This window comes from Leuresthes tenuis, unplaced genomic scaffold (assembly GCF_036924035.1).
Source record: "Leuresthes tenuis unplaced genomic scaffold, fLeuTen1.0.hap1 SCAF_20, whole genome shotgun sequence".
NCBI classification, from domain to species: Eukaryota; Metazoa; Chordata; class Actinopteri; order Atheriniformes; family Atherinopsidae; genus Leuresthes; species Leuresthes tenuis.
Genome location: NW_027325374.1, coordinates 9,208,240 through 9,232,310, shown reverse-complemented (window position 1 = coordinate 9,232,310; position 24,071 = coordinate 9,208,240). Strand labels below are relative to the sequence as shown.

The 24,071-nt window shown below is 39.7% G+C and overlaps 1 protein-coding gene across 1 annotated transcript; it reads left to right on the top strand.

Moving 5' to 3' along the window:
• Positions 1 to 835: 835 nt before the first annotated feature.
• Positions 836 to 23,675, top strand: lhpp (phospholysine phosphohistidine inorganic pyrophosphate phosphatase). Its single transcript, XM_072372714.1, has 7 exons — positions 836 to 1,000; positions 1,232 to 1,419; positions 1,647 to 1,800; positions 1,913 to 1,976; positions 2,074 to 2,166; positions 4,441 to 4,532; positions 22,900 to 23,675. The coding sequence occupies exons 1-7, from the start codon at positions 849 to 851 to the stop codon at positions 22,994 to 22,996; spliced, it is 840 nt and encodes a 279-aa protein (XP_072228815.1). The 5' UTR covers positions 836 to 848; the 3' UTR covers positions 22,997 to 23,675.
• Positions 23,676 to 24,071: the final 396 nt, after the last annotated feature.

The following is a 24,071-nucleotide window of genomic DNA, read 5'->3' as shown; positions in this document are numbered from 1 at the left end:
TGTTGCAACTTTTTCTGATGATTGCAGGGAAAATAAGTAATTTCACAGCCAGAGTTCCTACATTTCTCTAAGGAGATAGCAAATAATAGAATAAGTGAACAAAAAATGTGGGAATAGGGTATAGTACAAAGCACAAAAGGAAAAAGAAAATGTGAAGAGGAATATTTAAAAAATAGACAATCGGATTACGAAAAAGACGTACGTTTTCCTAAAATTGGACAAACGCGTCCAGATATTTTTGCAATCCGTTCCTTTATCTCTACAAATATCATTTTTAAAAATATATTGTATCATTTTAAAATATGTTTTATTGGTTCACTCAAGCATTTATTCTTTATGATTCTGTTTTCCTATTTTTTTCCCCATTTACTATAGCCTTCCCAGACACGATGCAGCCTGCTTTAGCACTGGGTTGCACAAAATTTGCAACTCATTCCCTTTGAAACTGGTTGACATCCTTTACCAAAGGAAAAAAAAAAACTTCTGTGCATGGCCACATTATCATGCTGGCAAGAACCCATAGTCAGCTGGTTGCAAGGCTGGTTTCAACCTGTTATGCCATGGTGGCCTTGCTGTAATAATACGTGGTCAACTTGGGAAGGCGGGATAGCCCATAGAGTACTGTTAAGGCTGACAGTCCAAATTAAGATGCTGCTGATTTCATCTCTCAATTTTTTATTAGGAAAGCTAAAGTAGTTGAGAAAACACGTAAAGAAATGGGGACATTTTTAAGTTCTACAAATGAATATGCAGATCTAAATGATGGAATACACGTACAAATGTGATTTATTTTTCTGTGTAATATGCTCCTGTGGCTCCACTTGACAGGCTGCCTTGCAGTATAACGCATGCGCACTAAGCACTTCGTCATGGCTGACACAGGCTGGCCACGGTGCGCAAACAGTTTGAAAGGTGTCATTTTAGACTTGTGTGGAGTTCTGTATGACAGCGGTGAGGGCGACGGAGTTGCTATTCCGGGATCGATCGAGGCGGTGAAAAAGTGAGTGAATACCCCCTTTTTATGAGATTTCCATATTCAGTTTGCAGGACTCTTAAATCTGGAGTAATGCGCATGGATTCTGTACACATTCATTAAATGAACAACAGCAGCCTGTATGTGAACAGTAGTCTTTACTGTGTATGTGACCATTGTAACAATTTTTTCATATGTATTTGTTGCCGGAGTGTGTGTGAGACTCACCGTCAGTCTGACTTCCTAACTCACTGTCAGGCTCAAAGCATCTGACCTGAAGCTGCGCTTCTGCACCAATGAAACGCAGGCGACCAGAGAGAAGTTTGTGGGCAAACTCCAAAGACTGGGCTTTGACATTTCTGTGAACGAAGTCTTCCCTCCCGCTCCTGCAGCCATATCGATCCTCAGAGAGAGAGGGTTACGGCCTCACCTGCTGGTATATGACGGTAATGCGTTTATCTTGTGCCTTCCTACATCTGAGTTGGTTTACAACTCTCGTTTGAAATGCACCCAAAGTATCTGCTCATATTCAAAAGTATAGTTTAAATCCACAAACCTTCTGTTCAAATGTAGTAGGTTGAAGGAAATGTGTGACGTCACTACATGAATAAATCCCACGGCTGTCAGAGTCGGTGTCTGTGACACCTTTAAATGTGACGTTTCTCTCCTGCAGGACTTCTCCCAGAGTTTGACGGTGTTGACAAGACCGACCCAAACTGTGTTCTCATTGGAGATGCAGCTGAAAGATTTTCCTACCAGAACTTAAATGAAGCGTTCAGGGTCCTCATAGGGCTAGAGAAGCCGGTGCTGTTCTCTCTGGGCCAAGGGTAAAAAGATTCTTACTATACTTTTCATCTCAAGTAATACATGCAGAAGGTTCATCAGAATTATTTTCGGCTGAACTTCAAAAAGGTTTTCAGTGTTGTCCTTTCTTCTTAGGAGGTACTATAAGGAAACGGATGGTTTGAAGTTAGATGTTGGTGTTTACATGAAGGCTCTTGAGGTATATTAGGTGCATAATTCCCACTGATATATTTATTGAAAACCACAAACACTGGTTCTGTACAAACTTATGACGACTGAATGATTGTTCCCTCTAGTATGCTTGTGATGTAAAGGCTGAAGTAATTGGAAAGCCATCCCCTACATTCTTCCAGAGTGTTCTCAATGACATGGGACTTCAACCACATGAGGTATGTGGCAAAAAATGTATCCAGGGCACAAGATAGGCCAGGCAGATTTTATATCTTGTTGTGTAACAGTAGATTCTTCCTTTGATGCAGGTTAAAATACATAATATGCATCTGTATTGTGTTGGTTCATCTGTGCTTGAAGTGTGCTCTGACCTTTGGCTGGCCTAGGAAGTAAAGAAGGGTTCTTACCAAACACACTAGATCATTAAATGGTATTTCTGCTCTCCTCGTTCATAGCAGCCAGCTGTTAGTGGGTTTAGCCACCATAACCCAACTGTAAAGCCCTCAGAATTGGCATTACATTTGAGTTTTCTTACACATAGTAGTTTGGTGCTTTAGAGTGACAATAAACAGAGTAAAAGAAAATAAAAACAGGAAGAAAAAAAAACTGCAGTCCAAAATACATTTACATAGATAAACGGCAAGAAATGTTATTGATGAATGTAAAAAGGTTTCATTTTGTGCAGGGATGTGCAAAATACGAACCATGAAACATGCAGATGTTTTGTAAAATCAGGTTTAAGAATGCGTGCACTATGATTTTTCTTCTTTCTTAAGGCCTTCAACATGGGACCGACTGGTATAATAGATTTGAAAAAACTATTTTGATGGAAGCAGAAATATTTCTATGCATCTAAACACTTATGCTGTAGATCCAACATGTAACAACCTGTAACTTACACTACCCCCCCCCCCCTTGCACCCTGACTCATTCACATTAGAACTCTTGCTCAGCTATTTGCATGTAAAACCTCAATGCACCCATGATAGTTATTTACTATTACATTTGCTGCTGACTGTCTACACCATGTGTCTATTGTCACATCTGCTGTTGATCGTGTGCACGACTGTCTATGCACATCTCACAAGGTACTCTATTTTGCACCTACTCTCTCTCCATTACCATTATTGTATTTGTGCTATTGTCATTCTGTACATAGGGCAGATATTTGTTAATATTTAATTTTTGTTTGATCATTGCCTTTTTTTTTTTTTTTTTTTTTAATCCTTCTTTGATATGTTATATGACGGATTTCCTGTGGGAGCTCTGTCACTCCGATCCGACGCTGCCATACTTTACCTGTGACCGATAATAAATACTTTGTTTGCGTTAAGATTTCTCCGGTTCTAATGGAAGAATCAGGCTAACAGATACTTTTTTATTACAATGTTTTATTTGTAGTGGTCTATCGTACAGTGAGCAACATTTATTGCAACATATCTTCGTGTAAGTGCAGTCAGATTCTCAAAGCATGGATTCTTATGAATTCTCTTTCACATTCTCCCTTGACTACATGAGGATATCCATCAAGGTCCAGGGAAGGTGTTTCCGAATATAAGGTCTGTGATGGGGAGCATAGTGGAGGTGTTGAAGCCTTCCAGCATAGTGTACACTGCAGAGTATCGCCTGAGACATACCTGTTGCTGTTTCAGAAGTTGTCAACTTCTTATTTGGAAGTAAGAGGCTTAAAATAGTCTATGTGCTGGAACCTATGTCAGAGGAAAGCTAAGACTTTGCCTGATTGGTTGATCTGTGTTTTCACTCGACAGGTGTCTGAACATGAGTTTGACATCTATCTCTTGGCTGTGTCGGTCTATCCTAAATCTAGAAATAAGCACAAACCCTGAAGTAACTCTAAGCCTGTCTATTTTTGAATGCAACAGCTTGCAGCTTTCGAAGAAAGTCAACTTTATCTCAGTCTAAGCCTCACTCTGTTCTTTAGAGTTCCTTTCTGTCACTGAGATATGGGGATGTCCACAGCTAAATATGTTGCCCTCTCCAGAGCATATCTGCAGTCTTATTTTTTATTTTTATTTTTTCTGAGTACACATTTCTAGTTTGTTGAATGACTCACTCAAAACTCTTTCCTGTACATTACTATAGTTTGTTTTGCTTGCTGTTCTTGCTACTGCTCACCTCCAACCTGATCTCCCTGATTTATGTGCCTGCTGCATAGTTTTAAAACAAAATAAGAGAAAGAACAACATTGAGATCCTGTTGGTCCTCCTTAAAAAGCCCACACAACAGATATGTTCACAGCATCTACTTTATACCTGACTTGTTTTGTCCCTACGTCCTCTGTCTATTTTTACTTTCCTGGCTCTCTGAAACTGCTTATTTTTTGTGTTTTCTGGTTTTGCGAACAGTTTATCTTGAAAAAGTACCAAGTGGTGACATAGCCCACATAGTGCAACCAGTGGAGAAGCGTTATTATAGATATTAGCTCTGCAGGCAAATAAGCTAATGTTGTCTTTCTTGTTCATTAATTTTAGGCACTGATGATCGGTGATGATCTTGTAAACGATGTCGGAGGGGCCCAACACTGTGGAATGAAGGGTGTGCAAGTCAGGACGGGCAAATACAGGTCAGTGACTCCCTGAAACCATAAAAAAAAACACTCAAACTCCTTACTAGGCATAAATGTTGGACACACTCACTTTAAACTGTGCCAGCAGTTATTAATCTTATTGTCTTGCTTTATTTGTGCTTCTAAGCTTGCTTTGCAAGGTTAGAAAAATGACTTAATTAATATATTTCTAAATTAAATCTTTCTTTTTTTTAGAAACTTTGACTATTTTAAAGATCAAAATGTAGCAGAAGAATTTGTACACGCTGAGAAGCTGAGTCTTTTCTGTGAATCTGTTCATGTTTGCCAGAAGAGGGCGTCCTTACATCTCATATGAAGATGAAAGTTTCCTCAGTGAGGCTTTGCGTGAGCCATTCCTAATTCTTGTAGGTTTGTTTATTTGATTGGAAATCTGCTAAGAAAAATAGCTTCAGGCTCTGCACATGAAGACCTAACGGTCATAGTCAACGTAGGATTTATGATCTCAAATTTGGGGATTACTGAGGCGCCCTTTTTTATGGTGTAATTACAGAAACATATGGTTGATTATTTTTGAAGATAAATGTGGTACTTTTGGTTTGACGAAAGCAGAAATGTGACTGTGGTAAGGGGACATGCTTATGGAACTACAAATTATGTCATATATGCTGTACAATGTAATATGTTTTCAAAATAATACATCAGCCAGTTTGTTTTTCTGTATGTTATACTGCCTTTCCCTTAAACCGATGAAAGGGGATCCTAAACATTTTCTTATTTTGTACTTGTGGTGCTGGTCAGGAAAACCTCATCAAGCTGCGGGGGAACTTATATTTAAATCTCCTACTTTAGAAGGAACAATGTAATGACGATGTAAATGCAAGTCAATTCTAATTGAAAACATAGAATCTAAGTTCAAGGCATTATCAATAAGACAGACTCGTGCAAAACAGCCCTTTACAAAGCCATGTAAATTACCGTTGTAGACTTCTATGTTGCATTGTAAATGCTCTAGCTTATTCTAATCGTGTCGATTTCTAGTAATCTGATACACACTGCCATAGTAACATTGATTTATTTACTGATTTGTACCAGTATGTAAGAAATGAATAGCAGCTCTAGCAATCAAATACATGCAGTATTTGTTAGAAAAAAATAAATAATCTAAGCTTTTGTGAAACAGAGGTTTTTAAGGCCCATTCCCAATAAAGGAAAGGGGCATCTTTCCTCTGCGAAATGGTGGGGTAGAGCCAAGGGGAGGATTTGGGATGGGACCAAAACCGCTCAGTGGAAATACTCCCAAGAACCTGAAATTATATTTATTGTGAAGCAGTAAAAACATACTCTGTTGCTCTTTTTGCGGGCTCCAGTTCATACTGGTACCATTACAGGAGAGGCGAAATGGTTTGAGGCCAGAAGAAGTAAGCCACTAGAATCTGCCAAAGTACTTCGAGCCTGTCAATTCCCACTCTAAGCTGACCTAAATCCACACACCTACAACCTAACCAAATCTGGCAACCGTTATCGGGCCAACAGTGGCTCACTTTAGGAGCTAGAACACAGCTGAGTGTGCTTTTTTGGACTGTGGACATGGCCACAGCTCTGTATCACCTGCTGCTGTTGCTGCAAACTGTTGTGCAGGTTTTGGTCATGTGACCTCGACAGCTCAATCTGCTTGAGCATCAGTCATCTTTAATCCTGTACATAAAGTGCAGCTACTCGATACTAAACCTTCCCTATGTCTATGCAGTTATTCTTGTGTGTGACAGGAAAATGTGGGTGTGTGTTTGCTCTTTCTTGTGCTTTTGTATACCTGGGTAACATGTTTCTGCATGTGTGGGTAATCAATTTGTGCTTGTGCCATTGTGTCTGTTTGCTTGAGAGCCAGTGTTGTGCAGTGCTTCAGCACAAGTGTAGCAGACTTTCTTTTTCTAATGCAAATTTTCAATGGAGCTGGTTCAGTGCGTGTGCTGACGCTCTGTACAATGTCTGACATGTTCAAAGAAACACAGGATAAAGCAGACTGCTCAACCATATTTTTTTATTTTGAGGAGAGAGCAGCTGGTTAGAATAGAGCAGAGTGAGAACATGTGTAATCAGTGTTAAATTACATGGCATGTCGTATTACAGCTGTGACTGTTTAGTACAGTAAAAGCATATTGATATATTTATCAAACCCTTTCCTTTTGAGTGCTGCAATCAAAGTGTTGAAGTTGAATGAGAGAAGAATGGCTGATAAAGCAACTGTTTGTGTTTCGGATTTTCTTTTGCATCACCTCCTTTGTGTTGCTGATTCATCATGTTTGCGTGGGAGTGGTAACAGAAGACACTTGTTATATTTGCTTTTTTTTTTTTCTTTTAAGTGTGTTGACAACACAACTGAGAACATGAAAACAAAGGCTTGCATCAGTTTAACCGAAATCAAATCAAGCGTTATTTATGCAGCACATTTAAAACTACCACCGTTGTGGTTGTGCGGCATAATCTTCAATAGCAATAGAAAACCAAAACAAATAAGCGGAGACAGAAATCAAAAAGAGAAAATGCTTGCTAAAAGCCTTTGTAAAAAGTAGGAGATAAAACAATGTGTAAACTGCTGAAATCCCTCACAAGACTAAACACGATGTCTGAGAATAAGAAAAGAAACTGTATCATTAATAGTGTTTCATTGGGACCCTAAATTGTGGGGGAACACGTGAGATTTAACATTGTTTTGCTGAACAGGCCCAGTGAACCCAGGCCTGCTTTGAGCTGCTATAAACCCACAGTCAGAGCTGTGAAAACACAGCTGTTTCCAAGTCAACCAGATGCTACACAGGCTTCCAGTTCCCATCAGGATTGTAAAAAGCTTTAAATACCTCCAACCCAGTGACAAGACAAGAAGGGAGAAGGATGCAAATCACTGACAAATCAAATCATATCAGCTTTTACTGAAGGCCTTACACCTGATGAGCTGTTGCATAGCAGAGACTTTGAAAAACCGGTACTGTCAGTTTTAGGAATCCTTGAATGCTCTCTGATGATATTGACGGTAAACACTTCTAAAAACAGTTGATTAAAGGGAAATCTTTACAGTGAATCCACAAGCATGTGTTCCATCTTTCTGTGGGTTGGTCCGGATAGGAGGAGTCAGAAATGAGCCTCCAATATGATTATATGAGTGTTTATTATGTGCAGTGGTGCTTAAATGCGGACAAGATATTCATAAAAGTCTGTTAAACAGGGCTACATTTATAAAGGAAGAAAAGTAGCGTTGTTGGTCATTCTTCAGTCCTATTTAGGTTGTTTTGATTCAAAAGTTTGGAAACTCAAGAGCAAGCCAAGCAAAGTGATATTACAGATGCTAGAAGTAATGGATGTTAAACTATGGGAAGTGTATAGGGGTGATTGTAATAGAGCAGTTCTGCTAGCACTCAGCTTTCCCTTGTTCTTGAATAATGAGCCAAAGTTACTGCAGTTCAGGGGAGCCAGAGAGCCCTTTACTCTTTAATGTAGAGCACGTTTTCAATGTGGGCCCTACGAGTTAAAATTGGCTGGACATTAAGCAATGTGTATGACTACTAATGTTAATCAGCTGCATGGGACCAACATGCCAACACAACTCTGTTCTAACTCTTGTTAAACCTTGAAGTGCTGTAGTTGTGTTTGAGGGGATGTCGGGACATTAAAGCTGCATATAATTAGAAGTACTCTATAATTGTCATGTATAGACAATAAGCAGGAAAAACTCATGGACTGCTGTTGGTCTTAACATTGAAAATAACCGTCTTGTCACTGTATTATATATATTTTGTTATGAATAAAAGTTTTCACAGGGGACAGTGTCCAAAGTTTGGTATTAAGTTAATTTTTTTAACTGAACTAAAAGATCCTTTATCAACCCTAAAGGGGAAACGGTGGTGTTACCATATGAATTATTGAAGAAAAATAACTAAATATAAATCAATAAATGAATAAGTATTAAAAAAAAATAAAATAATGGAAGGAAATCAGAAACTTTTGGAAAAATGGAAGTGGCATGGTTTAAACCTCTAGAGATCTTAACGAGTGCATTGAGGAGTTATTTGCAACCTGGCAACAACCGAGCTGATGATGTCATACGCAGTGTTGGCTGGTAACGCAGGTGAACTCTCTCAGTAAACAACATGGATGGAAACTCACAGCTAACAGTTGAATAATCTAGTGCAGAGATGCTTCTTCACAGTGACATGTCCAGGATTATACCTTGTGTTGTTAAGAAGCCATGCAAACACTCCCCCTTTACTTCTACCACTGTCTGAAGTCTCTGTCTGCCTCCATTGTGGTAAAGTTGTGGAGAGCGGCATTGGAGTACAGATTATGTCCCTGGAGCCATGCCTCAGTGGAACCTATAACACTGCATTCCCAGTACTGCCGCTGCTTATTCATTTGAGTTGCCAGTTTTCTGGTATCAATTATGGCAATCATTGGAAGAAACACATTAAACTTTCACCCCATTTCTCTCTATTTTGCTCCTTATCCAGTATTTCTCCTCTTCAGTGCATCTGAATTTGGGGTCTTATTCATGACTAAAACCACATGTCACTGACTTTCTGTTAGCATGGTTACTAATCATAACAGATATTTGAAAGATAAATAAATAAAAGTCCCAGAGTTACCAGAAGAATTCTTGCCAGCAGGACGGCACTCAAACCGGTGTAGAAAATGTTTTTTTTTTGTTTTTTTTAAAAAAATCAGTTTTACCACAAAAAAAAGTTTTCACTAAAATCTAAAAGTATAGAAGAACCCAGACCCAACCAGCGGAGGCAACACCGGATCATCCACTTAGTTAAATTCAGGTGTTTTTGGCCAAGCAGCGTCTACATATCTGGGCTACAAAATGTTCCACTCACCACCTTGTTGTTCTTATAGTTTGTCTGCCCTTCGGTCCCGTCAAGGTTGCAAACAATGATTTATCTGCTGCGAGTGCAACCAAGTTTTCTACAAACAATGAGACCGAACCAAAACGATCACGTTGCAGGCACGAAACTGAAGCAGTGAGTGAGATCTGAAAGGACCACAGGAACTGCAGAGAGTTGGGAGATTGATCTTTGCGGGATTGTTGCTACAAATGACCCTTTTCGTGTTACTCATTTAATCTTTTGTTGATATAAACACTGATCTGTGCAGCTTTAAAATGGTGGATTAATGTTTTGGGTTACTTCTCTTTGTTTTTTATGGCAGCACAGAAAATCCCTGAAAAGGTTTTAACTTGGCAACATTATTGAGCAGTGGAGAATGAGCCGAAAAGCCTTGTATGTTTCTGTCTTAGTGGTCAAACTGTTACCAATGTGTTACACTGCTGGAGCACTCGGGGTTTAAGTATGCTGTCCTTCTTCTCTCTGTCCTGTGGCTTTTTGTATGCTTTCTGTTTTGAATAGGGGTCTCCCACTGTCTGTGACCTCAGTTGGCCCTGTGTTCTTTGTTTCTGTTGTCTTATCTTCAAGGAACTGCATCAGCACAGAGCCGAGTAGCTTTGAAGCTTTATAAAAGCAGCTTCACATCACGCTGCTCCTTGATGAACCATTTGTTTTAGCAGTCTCATTGCTACTGCTGCTCCTCTGGGGGCTTTGTCTGTTGCAATCAAAGATGATACATCTCAAATTTAGACATGCATGTTCAGTACTGGTACAGAAAATTGTAGTGATGAGTCAGATCAGAACAGAGGCTTGATAGGTATTTTAACTAAGGACCTGTGAGTTCGAGGAGGTCCACGCTTGATTCCCCTTGGAATCTGGCAGAGGGTGCACAGCAAACATTTTCACACAGCAGCAACCTTCTTCTTCAAAATGGTTTACACTGTAAACCTCTCCCTGTGGCTGACGCTCAACTGCTAATGTGAATGTTGGGAAACAAGCAGTTTTAGACAGATTAAAGCTCTTGGGAGAAAGAGCTAGCCCCAGATGATACAAACCATGAACTAGTTTACTGAAACCGCACCCTGGTTCGTGGCCTCGCTGTCGGCGCTCGTCACTGAGGGACACAACAGGAAACAAGCTCTGCAGTGGGGGTCAGTGGTCATGTGATTACAATGCAGATTAGTTTTCCTTCAGTAATTTTACTGTGCTGTAGCTTGGTTGCACATGCACTGCTGCTTCCAGCTTATACTTTCCTGTGCTGATAAAAAACAAATGTGCTCATGATGCTAAAAAAAAAGAATATCTCATTAGTTTAATACTGTTAGCACCCTGCTTCATGAAATGATTGTTTTTGTCAAAAATGTCTGGTGACTTTGACAAGAGCAATATAACTGCCTCAGTTCTCATTGGGAAAGTTGTCCAACTGAAAGTTAAAGCCTTCAAAACTTCCATGCCACAAACACTGACCAAAACTAAGTGCCTCACATAATCCTACTTCAGAGAAAACTGAGCAAACTCTTCAGTGAGAACAATAACTATTGTATTATGTGTAACATACTAACAATATGCTGTCATCTCATAAATGCTATGAATTGGGTTGTGTAAAGTACAGAGGTCAACACACCTTATCAATGAAACTGTTATACCTATGCAAAAACACACATGTGCACAAACTGCAGTTTTGTGGAATGAATAAGATCAGTTAGGACTCGCACTTCCCACCAGATGGTCGGTATGCAAATATTCAAAGCTATGCTCTAACTGCTTCTCCTATAATCTGTGTCATCAGAACCAGCATGTCTGAGACGGATGTGGAATGAGAGAGCCAAGGATGTGGCTCAGTGCCACTGTGGATTCCAGTAACATGACCTATTCTGTATTTTTATAGCCATCGGGCCATTAATTTCTGTGATGGAGAACATCAAAAGTTAAAACAAACTTGCAACAAACTTTTTGCGGGCCCCACCTGACTAGTTCTGGTCAAATGTGCAGTAAGTATATTTGCCAATGTCCAGCACGTGACAAATGCCTTCTTACAAGTCATTTTGAGTGGTCTGTAACACAAAATATGAAGAGGCATCCAGGAAAGATTTCTACTGGCTTTCATGCAAATTAAGCCATTACATGCAAAAACCACTCATTAGAAAAGCAAATTGCCTTTATAGTATGAAAAAGAGACTGTAGAGCATGAGAGACGGCTCTCACAATGGAAGAATATCTGCTGTCAGCTGATCAAAATGGATATTTTTAGTAGTTTATTTATGTTGCTACTTCAGAGGCAGACAGAATTGTCTAATCTTAATTTACCTGCATTTGAATGCCAAACTGACACACATCTTTTCTTTGACACATGACAGCAATATGTTTCACAGGATCCAAACTCTGAACTTAGTCTGTAACTGTTTTTTTTTACTTCATAAGCTAATATGAGATGTTTATATCTCTGGAAAATATTAGCAGATATACCTTGTTTAGGTCATGATTTTAAAATTCATATTTTTTAGGATGATAGATTTTATCTTCCAACCAAGTTTCAGATAGATAGATAGATAGATGGATAGATACTTTGTTCATCCCGAGGGAAAATTCAAAAGTGTTTTGCTGTTTCTCATCCTGCAATTTGAAGTGTTTAATTGATAGTTTATTTGCATACATACAGACTGAATATAAGACTTAGAGTTATGTGTGAGCACAGAAAGCTGATGCTCTTCCCTCCTGACATAAACAACCTATCAGGTCCCCATTCTAGTGAATCAAATAGACACTAGAGAGAACACAAGACAGTAGTGATTGTGGATGGGCTTTGTCCTTTGCAGATCTGTGACACTGAACCTCGACAGGGTGGCCATTGCCTCTGTGCAAGGCTGTGGTTGCAGCCTAATCTCCTTTACAAGCTTAGATGTGCCCCTGGGTTGGCTCTCAGGCACATACTGTATTTCAGTCAAGCTTATCTTTCACTCCTCCTCTGGTGTCCTATAGCATCAATGGCTATGATAATGTACATGGTTTCAGGTATGTACCCATCAGTCAGGGAGTGAGCGCCTGCGAGACACAATATGTTACCAGCTGTATTTCAACACCTTGTTTCACCTTGACAATTCTGAAATCTCTCTCCCATCACAGTGACCTTTAATTCTGTTGCATTTGCACAGGGCTGGACCTAATGTTCACTCATGTCTTAGCAGGTTTGCTCTGAGTCACTTTCCTGCACTTTTGCGCAGTCTCAGCTCCCTGTAAAGCCTTTTCCTCTGTAGGTAAGAGTGCAAGCATTTTACAGTGTCTAACAGAACAGCACAGGCCCCACCCTGTTCTCTTAACCATTGTTGACACATTAGTTTTGTCTGTGTAGGAAGGAAGTGAAGTTATCTCAGTGCATTCGTCTCCATGAAGGCTGTGAACTTGTCAAAAGCTTGTCAGCTCAACAGCTATAGTGTTTCTAAATGTCATTTAGGTCTGTTTGCCTCTGCACTGTAACAGTGACGCTAATCCAGGGAATACTAAGAGCACAATATGGCCTTTTGAACTGAGGCAGAATCCACAGGGACCCTCTTTTGTGTTCTAAACCTAGTTGAAGATGAGAACTGAATTCAAGAGCAGTCAGAAGACTTGTTGGTTTTTCTTTCTTTCTTCTGTGGCAAAAACATTAAGAAAGCACTGTTTTATATATGGATGCAAAGCAAAGGAGATGACATACATGTATACATGATCATTTATGTGTATCTATATACATTCAATAATAGACTGTTGGTGTGCAGACAATATTAGAATAACTTAGAATGTCAAGAAATTTAAAAACTAATTATACATCATAATAAATGTGTGTGTATATATGAACACAGTGATGTTGGCATGTCCCTAACAACTCTCTGCATGTCGTTTGTCTGTCAGCCGCTGGGTCTTACCACGATGTTTTCATGGTAAATAGAAAAATGCTTATTGCATAAGGTTTCAGCTTCCACTGCTGGATTTCCCTTTTTTTTGTAATTGATAACACTTGAAAGCCTTTTTTTGTTGTTTGGATTTCTTTCCTGGTTGGAGCAACCTTATCTTTTTGTTTCCAGAGAGGGGTGGCTTTTGCATTTCAGCACCCTTTTCATTACCAGAGGGTAACACAAGTTGAAATGTTTGCAAGTGAGTTAACCATCAAAGTGTAAAGGAGTTTTGAAAAATTAAAATGAAATGAATGAATGAATGAATAAATGAAATTTTCTTTGTTGGAAACCTATAGGCATCATTACATCAGTGTTGTGGTCAAGGGCAGCATTTACCACAATTACAATCAATCTATCGAACTGAGTTTAATCCATGTTTTCATCCTATTCCTGCAAGTTGAAATTGACAGCTTTAAAGGGAATGTAAACACAATCAATTCTGGAAAGACATTTTTGTGATCAAGCCAGAGCTCTCTTCCCTGCACAAGACCCACTCTTAATGCACCACTTTGCTAGTTGCATTTAGATTTTATGCTTATAGGTAAAACACGAGTTTTAACTCCTCCTTTCTTGCACAAGCCCGCATAGGAAATAAGATTAAACTCATGGCTAAAAACTTGTCTCGTAGTGTGCACTGTCCAACTCTGTGCTCAGTATATCTGATATATGCAAGCATTCCTGGCAGCAGTCAGCGTGACAGGCTGGCCTTTTGTGTTAAAATTTGGTCCCACCTTCTGTGATTTGTATTGCTTTAACTGTCAATTTGGTGGTTTAAAACATACATTTAGTTGATTTGGGCTTGTACTTGCAACATAGGTCTTTGTTACAAGGCTATTGACAGGTGGAATGTAAAAGACTGTAAGATTGCAGTCAACTAAAACATAAAAGCCTCATTTCTGACATGCAATCAAAATCAATGCAAATGTACCTTCCAGTATGTTCTAAGCCATATTTATTTTGCAGTTTTTCTCAGCGATAGTCAACACTTGGGTTTATTGTTAAGTTAAAAAAAAAAACTAAAATAAAAATGTTATTGTCTGGGCGAAGAAACAATTTGTAAAATACCTACCACTGATGTTGATGAAAGCCTACCAAACTCCAATTGATGTGTGATAAACTACCTCCACACAATCACCAAACACACGTACGAACACATCTGTATTTAGTCATGCTGGTCTTCGTTAGCTTGGTTAAGTGTTAATCAACATAACATATCTGGGAAAACATATTTATTTATCTTTGTTTAAATACATGTATATTTGCACATATAAACATAGTAATGTATACAGTATATTTGACTGCATATTAGCAAAAAACTGTATTTGAAATACCTAGCAAAATAATGTCTATAGATAGCCATGCAGCTTTATATTTCATGCCAAAATTTGTCTTAGCATATCCATATTTACTCAATTTTGCAATACAGGTCATTCAAGTGGTCAATATGATTTTGTATTAGACAAATGTGAGACTAAAACACAACATGTCACAGACTGAATCCACACCATAGATGGTTGTGGCATTAGCTGCTCAAGGAGATTAAAAAGCTTGGTGAGACGCTACTGGGTGCCCGTGCCTGGCCTTCCATCCCTCACCACCCTGGGGTGACAGTTTCCCCTGCCTGCAGGATCCTCTAAAACCTGCTGTGTGTTAGAAGTCAATGGGATATTAATAATTAAGCTGAGTTTATTTCGTGGTGAGACTAGAGTCCCACGGCAAGACAAAGGAGCTGACTGGGCTTCAGCCGCTGCGCCTCTCAACAGTACTTTTCCACCCACAAGAAAGGAAATGAGTGAGAGTGGGAGAGAATCAGGGAGCTAAAGCCCGCAGATGGCAGGCTGAAACATGGCACTGCCACTTAAATACACGTACACAGATTGTTAGCAGTTTCAGTGGGGAAGCAGTCACACTAGCAATTACCAGATGACAAGCTGGTTGGCTGGAGAGACTTGGGCTTTTGTCTGGTTTGTGCAAGAGCAATCTTTTCTCCTAAAAGCTTGTGTGCTCATGTTTGTGTGTGTGCGTGGTTGCACATATGACTACGCTTTATGTATCAGAAGCAGGTGACTCAGCAGGGCTGCACTGCTCTCATTGCACTCATACCCATGGAGACACAAATACACAAAGTGAGGCTTAGCAAGTCAGCAGCAGTGTTGACATGATGATGAAAAAGACTGTGGTTAGATCTGGGTCACACAAAGCTCTGCATACTGAGCACAAAACTTAAAGCTATGATGTTGTTGAACTTTTTCGAGAATCTCATCTCATCTCAATCTCATAAATTACTTTTTATGAAGTGCAAATGTCTGTTACAGAGTTAAAAACTCCCAGAGACTGAAAGTTAAGCTTGATTGTTCATGTCCTATTTGTTTTGCCTCTGATATGTTAGTGGTTGGGAAGAGCAAAAAGTTTCCAGTGGGTGGTTTTTATCGGTTTCTCTTTCTCACACACAGACAAACACCAACTGCACTTACAAAAGGTTTGCATAAAGCTACAGGATGGGGAAAAAGCAAGTGGCTTCATTCTGCAACCAGGGAATCCCCTATGTATCCAGCTTGACTGAAAAGAACGGTTAATCTGTGTGAAGTGTGAAAACCAGCTGTTTGCTGATTGAGTCAACATTACACAGCCTTTGCACTTTACAGTGATAAAAGTTGCTGCGTGGCCACAAACTCAGCAGTGGATGTGAGGGTTCCAAGTTAATATCTGTCACTTCTGTTGCCATAACATGCACGTAACATGGTGGTTTTCCTATGTTCAGTTGGGCTGTTTTTCATAGAAAGACTGCAGCTGTGTTATTTCATGGTTTTTATCTGTGTCTTGTTAATATCGGGTAATAGTAAAGAGATATGAAAAGTGAATTCCAAGTTGATTAGGGTAAAACCACACTGTATCCCAGCTGGCTGGAGTTATTCTATTAATCTCTTTGACTCGTTTTGGGGCTCTTGATGCACACTTAGTCACTCTTGGGACTTTTATATTTTTAATAGAGGCAGTCAAACTGCGATCGCATTCTCATCCTGAAGGCCAAGACTCCTGCAGCGTCACTAAGTGGAAGAAAACGCAAGCTTCCCTCCACAGGCCCAGAGTGACGGCAGAAAGCTTTGTGTTGTGTTAGCATCTCATGTCACCCACAAGGCTTGGCTGGACATAAAGGCTATAGATATCATCAAGTCGTGTTCCCCTTCAGGTTATTGTTGTATAGCTTGTTTTTGGGTTTTTTTTTTTGTGAGAATAGGCGGTGTGTAGAGCTGATGGTGTATTGACTAGTAAAAACTACACAAAGAAGTGGATTGAGTGACTCTTCTCCTGTCAATGCTGTCGTAGCTCTGATAAAAGTGGATCCTCACTACGTTGCCAGGTGGCAGCTCAAATTACAAAATGCTTCTGATGTATTATTTATTTATGTGGGGCAGAGGAAATAACAGTGGTAATGATAACTCAAATGTCCATTTATTTGTCAGTGTCATGTCTGTGTTGGTAAACTTCTTCCATCTTAATCCCTGTTTCTCTATTTTGATTCAGTTTGCATTTGCTTTTGTGTATGCTGTGGCTGGTTGAAACTTGCTTTCAGTTCAGAAATTATTCCCTGACCTCTTCCTTTGTTAGCTAATGTAAATTTTAGGTTGATAGGAACCAACTTGGTTGCTATGTAAAGTCATTTCAAGAAGAGTTTATGTTCACACTCAGTCAAAGTCCTTATAGAGGTATGTCTCATCAATCTGCAGCAATCTTGGAACCCTCAGGCAGGTATTTTGGGTATGTACTGTAAGACCAGGTCCTCATATAGATGAATAGTAATAGAGAATCATAACTGCAGTTTCAGTGGTTAAACATAAAAACTGCATTTATTGAATCACAACACAAATCTGCTGAAAACCATCAAAGCAGATTGATGACTTTGGCCTGAAATAGGGTTTGCTTAGTTTTCTGAGTCATTTTGTGCCATTTCAACCTGTACTTCACCTGTAATGACCTCCTTAAGTTCTAGCCACCACGTACGTAAAAAATTCAAAGAAAATTTTGAATAGACTTGTGACACAGGCAACCTATAAAATGTGTCTTTCTACCGTGCAGTTAAAAGGGTGAAGTCTAACCCCTACGTGCAGCGCTTGTGTGTTAAAGACCAACATATGACAACTTCAATTAAAAACACGACACAACTTTACGGAAACAATTTTGTCACTTCCTGAATGGGTTTAGACAATAACCTTATTAACTAAATGGTAATTACATCATTACTTGGTTAGTTTGAACTTGATAGTTAGTTCATTTTCACTTGCAGCTGCTCTCAAGACCACTAGAGCTCAAATTATCTTTCAACCTAATTATAAGTCATTTTGGTCTGCTTGAATAAAGCACCACACTAAGTCATGCACTATTGGCTCACTTTGAACTTTTCATCTCTCCACCCTTATGCATACCTTATCTGCTCCACTGGCACTCTGTCAAGAAAAAGGCTTACCCAGCAAAAAGGTGAAGAGGTTAAGGGAGAAGTATAAATCGAAACTGGATATACGATATGTGACACTTTTGCTTCCCTCTGTGAGCACTGGTGTCTGTGTTTATGTTCCTCTGTGTAAAGCATTAACTGATGGGAAGGTGTGCATGCCTCTCACCCTGCAATCAGTTGCCTTGACAATATAACTGATCGAAGCAAAAAATAAGCTGTTTTCACATAAAATTCAACAACCCCATTTCCTTCTGTGTCATCTGTTTGTGACATTTTGCTGTCTGTTTGTCTCTGATGCACAGCTGACTTTCGCATTCAAGTGTGCTACTGAGTCATCCATATCTACTTTCGTTTCATGGGGGAACAGTGTGTACTCGCAACGTTATGCCCATGTTTTATAGAGGCAAGTGTTGTGTTATATATCTGTGTATATGGCATCCTGAGTTAAACTGTACTCTTAAATTGCTGTGTCTGCAGTATCTGCTTGATACCCAACTTGTGTTCAGATTGCATAACTGTGTAATCCTCTATCATGCCATAGATGCTGTAAGATTAGAGGTTAATATCGGTTTTAAAGCAATGATTCAGATTACTCACTGACACATTTTCTACATTGATTGTTGTTTGGCAAGAGTCAAACATTCGTTCGAAATACCTTCGAAGCCTTTGGTTCTGAGTGGCCTTAATGGTACAAAAAGCGAGAGTTTGTGTAAAGTTTGTCATACTCCTCTGCCATTTTTGTTTGTCTGAGGCAGAAACATGTATAGCTGAATCTCTACAATGTTTCCTCCTCAGATGAATCATGGTTTCCGTGCCAGTGCCAGTTTGTCGCCAATCAACCGAACATGCATGAAGGACCAGTGTACAATTAAGCTATATTTATATGTATTTTCAGATATATTAATATTCACTTTACATGTCGTTACATACGCAACAAAATGCCTTCATATTTGCTGTCTCGCTCACATTTATGTCCTTGTCAGCTGCTGGGCGACGCCACTCACTGTTGCAACTTCTATGTGGTAAATTTGGTTGCCCCTATATTTGGAGTGTGAACGCAATAGCTTGAGCTATTTCTTCTTCTCTCTGCCTACAGTTTGAACAGGCAGCCTAAAGTTGCTATATTTTTTTGGTATGTAGGATTTTTTAAGAAGAAGAAAGTTGCCTAAATGGTCTAAAAAGGCTTAAATTTTGTGGGGGAAAAAATGTATTTTAAGTGGCACCAGTTGATTTGCTGTATCTGTGCACATAGAGGGGAGGAGCTGATGTAACATGAGTGCATGTGGGCCACTCAGCAATGACAGAGAGCGAAGAGCTGAGAAGATGCACTGCATGCAGCTCTACAATAAAAGAAGATGCATGATAAATAATTACCCCAATAATTTGGGAGGATAATATAGTTCAGTCTCAGTCTTGCCCCTGCTTTTGTGCCAATCGTCAAGTTGATTAATTATCTTCCACCTTTCAAAGTCTAATGCCTGTCACTGTGATTGGCATTAATTAATTTTCAATCTAACTTTGAGAGCGTTTTATTGCCCACCCCCACAATCTAAGCTACTGTAAGAAATGGCATCACAACATGACACATTTAATGAAAAGAGCCTAAGACATCTTTCAACAATAACTGCCTGTTCTAAGGTAAGAAAACATGGCTGTTCCTAATTTTGAGTTATACTGAGCTCGTGAAAACATAGCTATGCATAATTTGCCTATTTATCCCCCTAAATGCTACACACTGGAATTTTAAAGTGCCTTTCACGACTTCCCAGATGTCCTCAATAGTTTATAACTAATAGATAATTTCAATGTGACAAAGTTCTGAAGTTGGAGAATCTGCAACCACTTCATGTTTGGCATCTTGTCTATTGATTACCTCAATGTTAATCAGTTTTTTTAGTTTTTATTGATGATCTATATGTGTCTAGCCAGCTGCTGTTCTTATTCACCACCAGCCAAGTGCATCAAAAATTCATACTGCAGCTTTAGTCCTTTGCCCACTCACAACCCAAACCTTGTGATCATTTACAAATTTTCTGGTGAAGTGTTACTCTTTCAACATGGTAGCAGCTGTGTTGACCAAAAATTCTTGGCTGCTGCCCATGTCCTACCTCATATGACCTCATCCACTCAGGAAGGCTGTGCAGCATCTATCTATCTCTTCACATGTATTGATATTGCATTGACCTGTTGGACATGCAGCAAGCCCCAGATTACCTCACTTGTAACACTAGATGCATTGTGCTGAATTTTGCATGGTCACATTGACCTGGTTACTCCTTCATTATTTATGGCAATGGTAGGAAAGCAGCAAAATGAATACACACATGCATGCATGCATGCATGCATATCTAAAGGACGGAGGTAAAGGGAGATTTAAAAGTGCATCAGGTAAGAGAGACATTGTGCTTGATTCTATTGGCTTCACTGCTTGAAACATAAGAGCCATGTGACTAACTTGCTTGTGTGTTCATGCCACCCTGTGCGTGTGTGAACTCAATCAGTCCTTGGGCAAGGAAGGGTGCGGGAGTAATTCAGCACAGGAGACATAACACCCCAACCATTAGTGGACCAGCTCACATAACCCAAGCGCTAGCAGCTGACAGACATGCGTAAACACATGGCACTGCTTCCCCATATTCAACGTGGCCTCAGTATTCAGCACCTCTCTCCTCGGTCACCCCCAGGCCTCTTCTTTCTGTCGCTACACTTGGGCGGCTCACAAATATTTGCCATTGGTCCTCTTTAAGCTCTCAGAAGGCAGGATTAATGGTGGTGTATGCTGCACACCCAGGGCAATACAAAGGGTCCCCATCTGGAGCTTCAACCCGTGACTGGGGAACAGAGGCAGCACACAGAGCCTGGTCTAGGCAGCCTGGGGAGGGGGATATATGGGCTCCACTTCATAAATGAACAGGACTCCCAGGCAGTCTTGTGGATGAATGAACGGGGCGTCCATGTCTTTTGATGTGATTGGGAGGAAAAGGGTCCTGCATGCTGGCCTGGGCCTGGTGCCACACCAAATGGATTACATATCCCCTACCAGCTGATTAAACAGCCATATCTGCATATCTTGGGCCCAGAGCCAAACAAAGGCAGCAGTCAGTGGGGAGATGGGCATAGTTGGTCCTCGCCTTGCACAGCTTTTCCACAATTTAGGAAATCATGTAGAACACAAATATGAGGCTTTTTTTTCCTTACTATTATTTCATTTATTCACTTTTACCAAATACTTGATTCTTTATGAATTAACACAAATGAGTTTATTAAACACTTATATTATACACTGATTTTAGATGGAATATCTTTATAAATACATGCATAAATAACCTAAATTACCACATAACCTCCTTTCTGTGGATATAAACAACAATTCCAAAGTCTACACGTCAGTCCCCAAAGTCCTTAAAGCACCTGTTTGATATTCCTTGTCATAAAACCATAAGAAGATGCTTCCAGGATGTGGTGCTGAAAATAAACTTACTGATTGCAATTTATAAAGTTTGGTGCTAGTTGTGGGGGGAAAAAATCACGGAAGGCACCTAGGAGCTGGGAGTTAGAAGTCATTCATCCATCCACAGGTTGTTGGTTTCATCCCATACCCTCAGTGAGCTGACATAGAGATTGTATGACTGTGAAAAGAAGTGAAATGTGAATGTTTGCGTGGATGTAGAACCATGCCATGGTTAAAATAGTACCTTACCAATGTATGTAACGAAAGTGTAACACTGAAGAGTTGGTTAAAGCCTGTACACCATGCCACAAACCGAACCAAATGGTGTCAAGAAAACTGTATGCAAAAACGTTGCTGTAGGATAATGTTCTGTAGGGAGGGGATACCAAACTGCGTCTTAGCAACACAGTGCTTCAAGTTGTTTATAGGCAACAAATTGAAGCCCATAAGGAAAAGAACATCCCCACTCCACCTCAAGTAAAACATAGTGAAGGCTCTATGATCCAGTAAAACTTCTTTGCAACCTCTGGTAGAAGTATTTGATGCATCAATGAAATGACGAATCTAGATTATCAGCACATTTCAGGTGAGATGTCCAGTGTCAGATAGTGAGGTTAAAGGCAAACTTTAAACTGACACTTGGGTCTTTTCAGCAAATCAGTGACCTGAAGCACACGTCCAGCAGCACATGAATGTTTGAAAAGTAAAAGATTGACTGTTTTGAAGGGGCCTAAATACCAGCTGAAAAGCTGGCATCTGTCATTTAAAAAACAACTCTGATACAGGGGTGCTAATAACTCTGACCTGGACTTTCTGCTTATTTTTCCAGTTGATATATTTTCTAATTGACGCAAGAAGTGTTCACGATCAAGGATATTAACATGCTTTTTTTGCTAATTTGCACTAAATGCTAATGTAGTCGCAAGGGGTGGGAATGTCAGGCTAACATCACAAGTTATTGGTGTTCATCATCTGATAATCTCCACTATTCAGAATTTTAATGGCAATTCTTCCCATAATAGTTGATGTTAAGACTGATACAGAATCATCTTACCCCATTTGGACAAATCAGTCAGTAACAAATGTGTGGTAGAAATGTGTTTTTGCAGCCCTTTATTGTTTTATGTTACAAACTCCAGCTGGATCCCAGGACCTTGTTAAAACTACTGCAAAATAATTGTATTGCCTTTATTTTTAGAATCGGGTATTTTTGGAATGAACTGTTCTCATGAGATTCCCCAGTTGGTCTGTTCTAGTTGCCTGCAGATATAATAGTGAAGCCTGGAACAGAGTGTGACAGCTGGTGATGAAGATGGGAAACATGCACTACCCTGCATGGGCTTCTGGCAAGGAGCAGCACAGATACCTTTTAATTGGCTAGATAGCAACTCAGCAAAAAATTTCCTGGAAAACCCGCAAATTTTTAATTGCCGTTCATTCTGAGAGAATATCAACCTTATTTAATGCCAAAACCTTAACAAATGAGTTTGTATTGTAGCTCTGCTTGGGTTCTGTTCAGTCTTTGCCAATCTAGACTTTATTTAGTCATCATATCCTGCTTTCCTCCCAATTTATCCTGTCAGTCTTGTTTAATGTGGCTGATATCATCAAATTGCTTTTCTGTCTTGTATACGAAGCCTTGCGTAGAAGCTGTTCATTCCTGTTTCTAATGCTTTTGCTTATTTTCCTGAAGGCCCAGCGATGAGAGACACCCAACGGTAACAGCTGATGGCACTGTGGACAACCTGGCTCAGGCTGTGGACATGATCCTCAGCCAGAGGAGGCACTGAATACAAGACAGTGGACCCTGAGTACTCTCCACTCGCAGAGGCCGAGTGATGCAGTCTCTGTGTCACCCAGTTCTACTAACATATAGCTTATAAAAGTGTTGTTTCTGATTGAAAAGTGTTCTGTGTTCAACAAAAATGTCATAACAGTCCAAGAATTAACAACACTATCCATGTACTGTATATCCTGTGTAAACTATCACAACTCTCTGTGCTGTCAAACACAGGAAAGACCTTTTTCAGCCATTTGCTGTTCTACTAACTCCACTAAAATTCAACAACTATTATTCGTCTCCCTAAGAGACAGTTGTGAATTCTCCAGGGCTGCACTGTGCATTAGTTGGTACATGATTGGCATAGATAAGATACCTCAAACTGACATGAATGTGCCTGTAACCAGCTGCCGATTGACAGTTAGATGGGGAAAGTAACTGTGTGTGTTCAGACTCTCTGCTAGTGTTACACACGCAGATTCTTTGCTGTACACGCACTGTCAGGCTGCATGTTCACAGTTGTGCAAAAATGTAGCTGTGCTGTATTTTAGCATATATTCATAAGGACTGTAAATAAGCAGTTTTATGTTGGGAAATGCAAAGAATGCACATCCTTTAAACAGTGGCATGAATTACTCATTAACACAGATACTGGACTTTATTATAAATAAAGCTACTTTAATACTGTACTCTGTGTGAAGATGTTTATTTTCCTGAATTTGTCTTAGTCATTGTCACAGAAGGGCTCAACATCTTAAAGCTCTGGCAAAAGTTCAGCCAGTGGGTCTGGTTTAAACTGGAATTCATATCGGAGCAGCTTTTGTTTTACAATAACAGATCTCTGGAAATGGGAAGTGAGCTGGTCTGAGAGATGATGAATGCAGAACTGTGCTGAAGGTGATGAATAATGCTGGCGCTCAAGCTCATGTTTCCCCCTCTGTAAACAAAAATGAAGAGAACTCTTCATTCATCAGAGTGAAGAATCACAAATCTACAACTGCTTCTTTTTATTTACTTGACTTTAAGCCATCTCTGCTGGGGACTGCCCATAGTTACATTGTGAAAGGCCACAGAACTTGGCCATC

Excerpts from the sequence above, each read along its gene's own strand:
- lhpp (XM_072372714.1), top strand. The coding sequence starts at position 849 with ATGCGCACTAAGCACTTCGTCATGGCTGACACAGGCTGGCCACGGTGC. Across the intron at positions 1,801-1,912 it reads CTGTTCTCTCTGGGCCAAGG|GAGGTACTATAAGGAAACGG; the intron begins GTAAAAAGATTC and ends CTTTCTTCTTAG. Across the intron at positions 4,533-22,899 it reads GTCAGGACGGGCAAATACAG|GCCCAGCGATGAGAGACACC; the intron begins GTCAGTGACTCC and ends ATTTTCCTGAAG.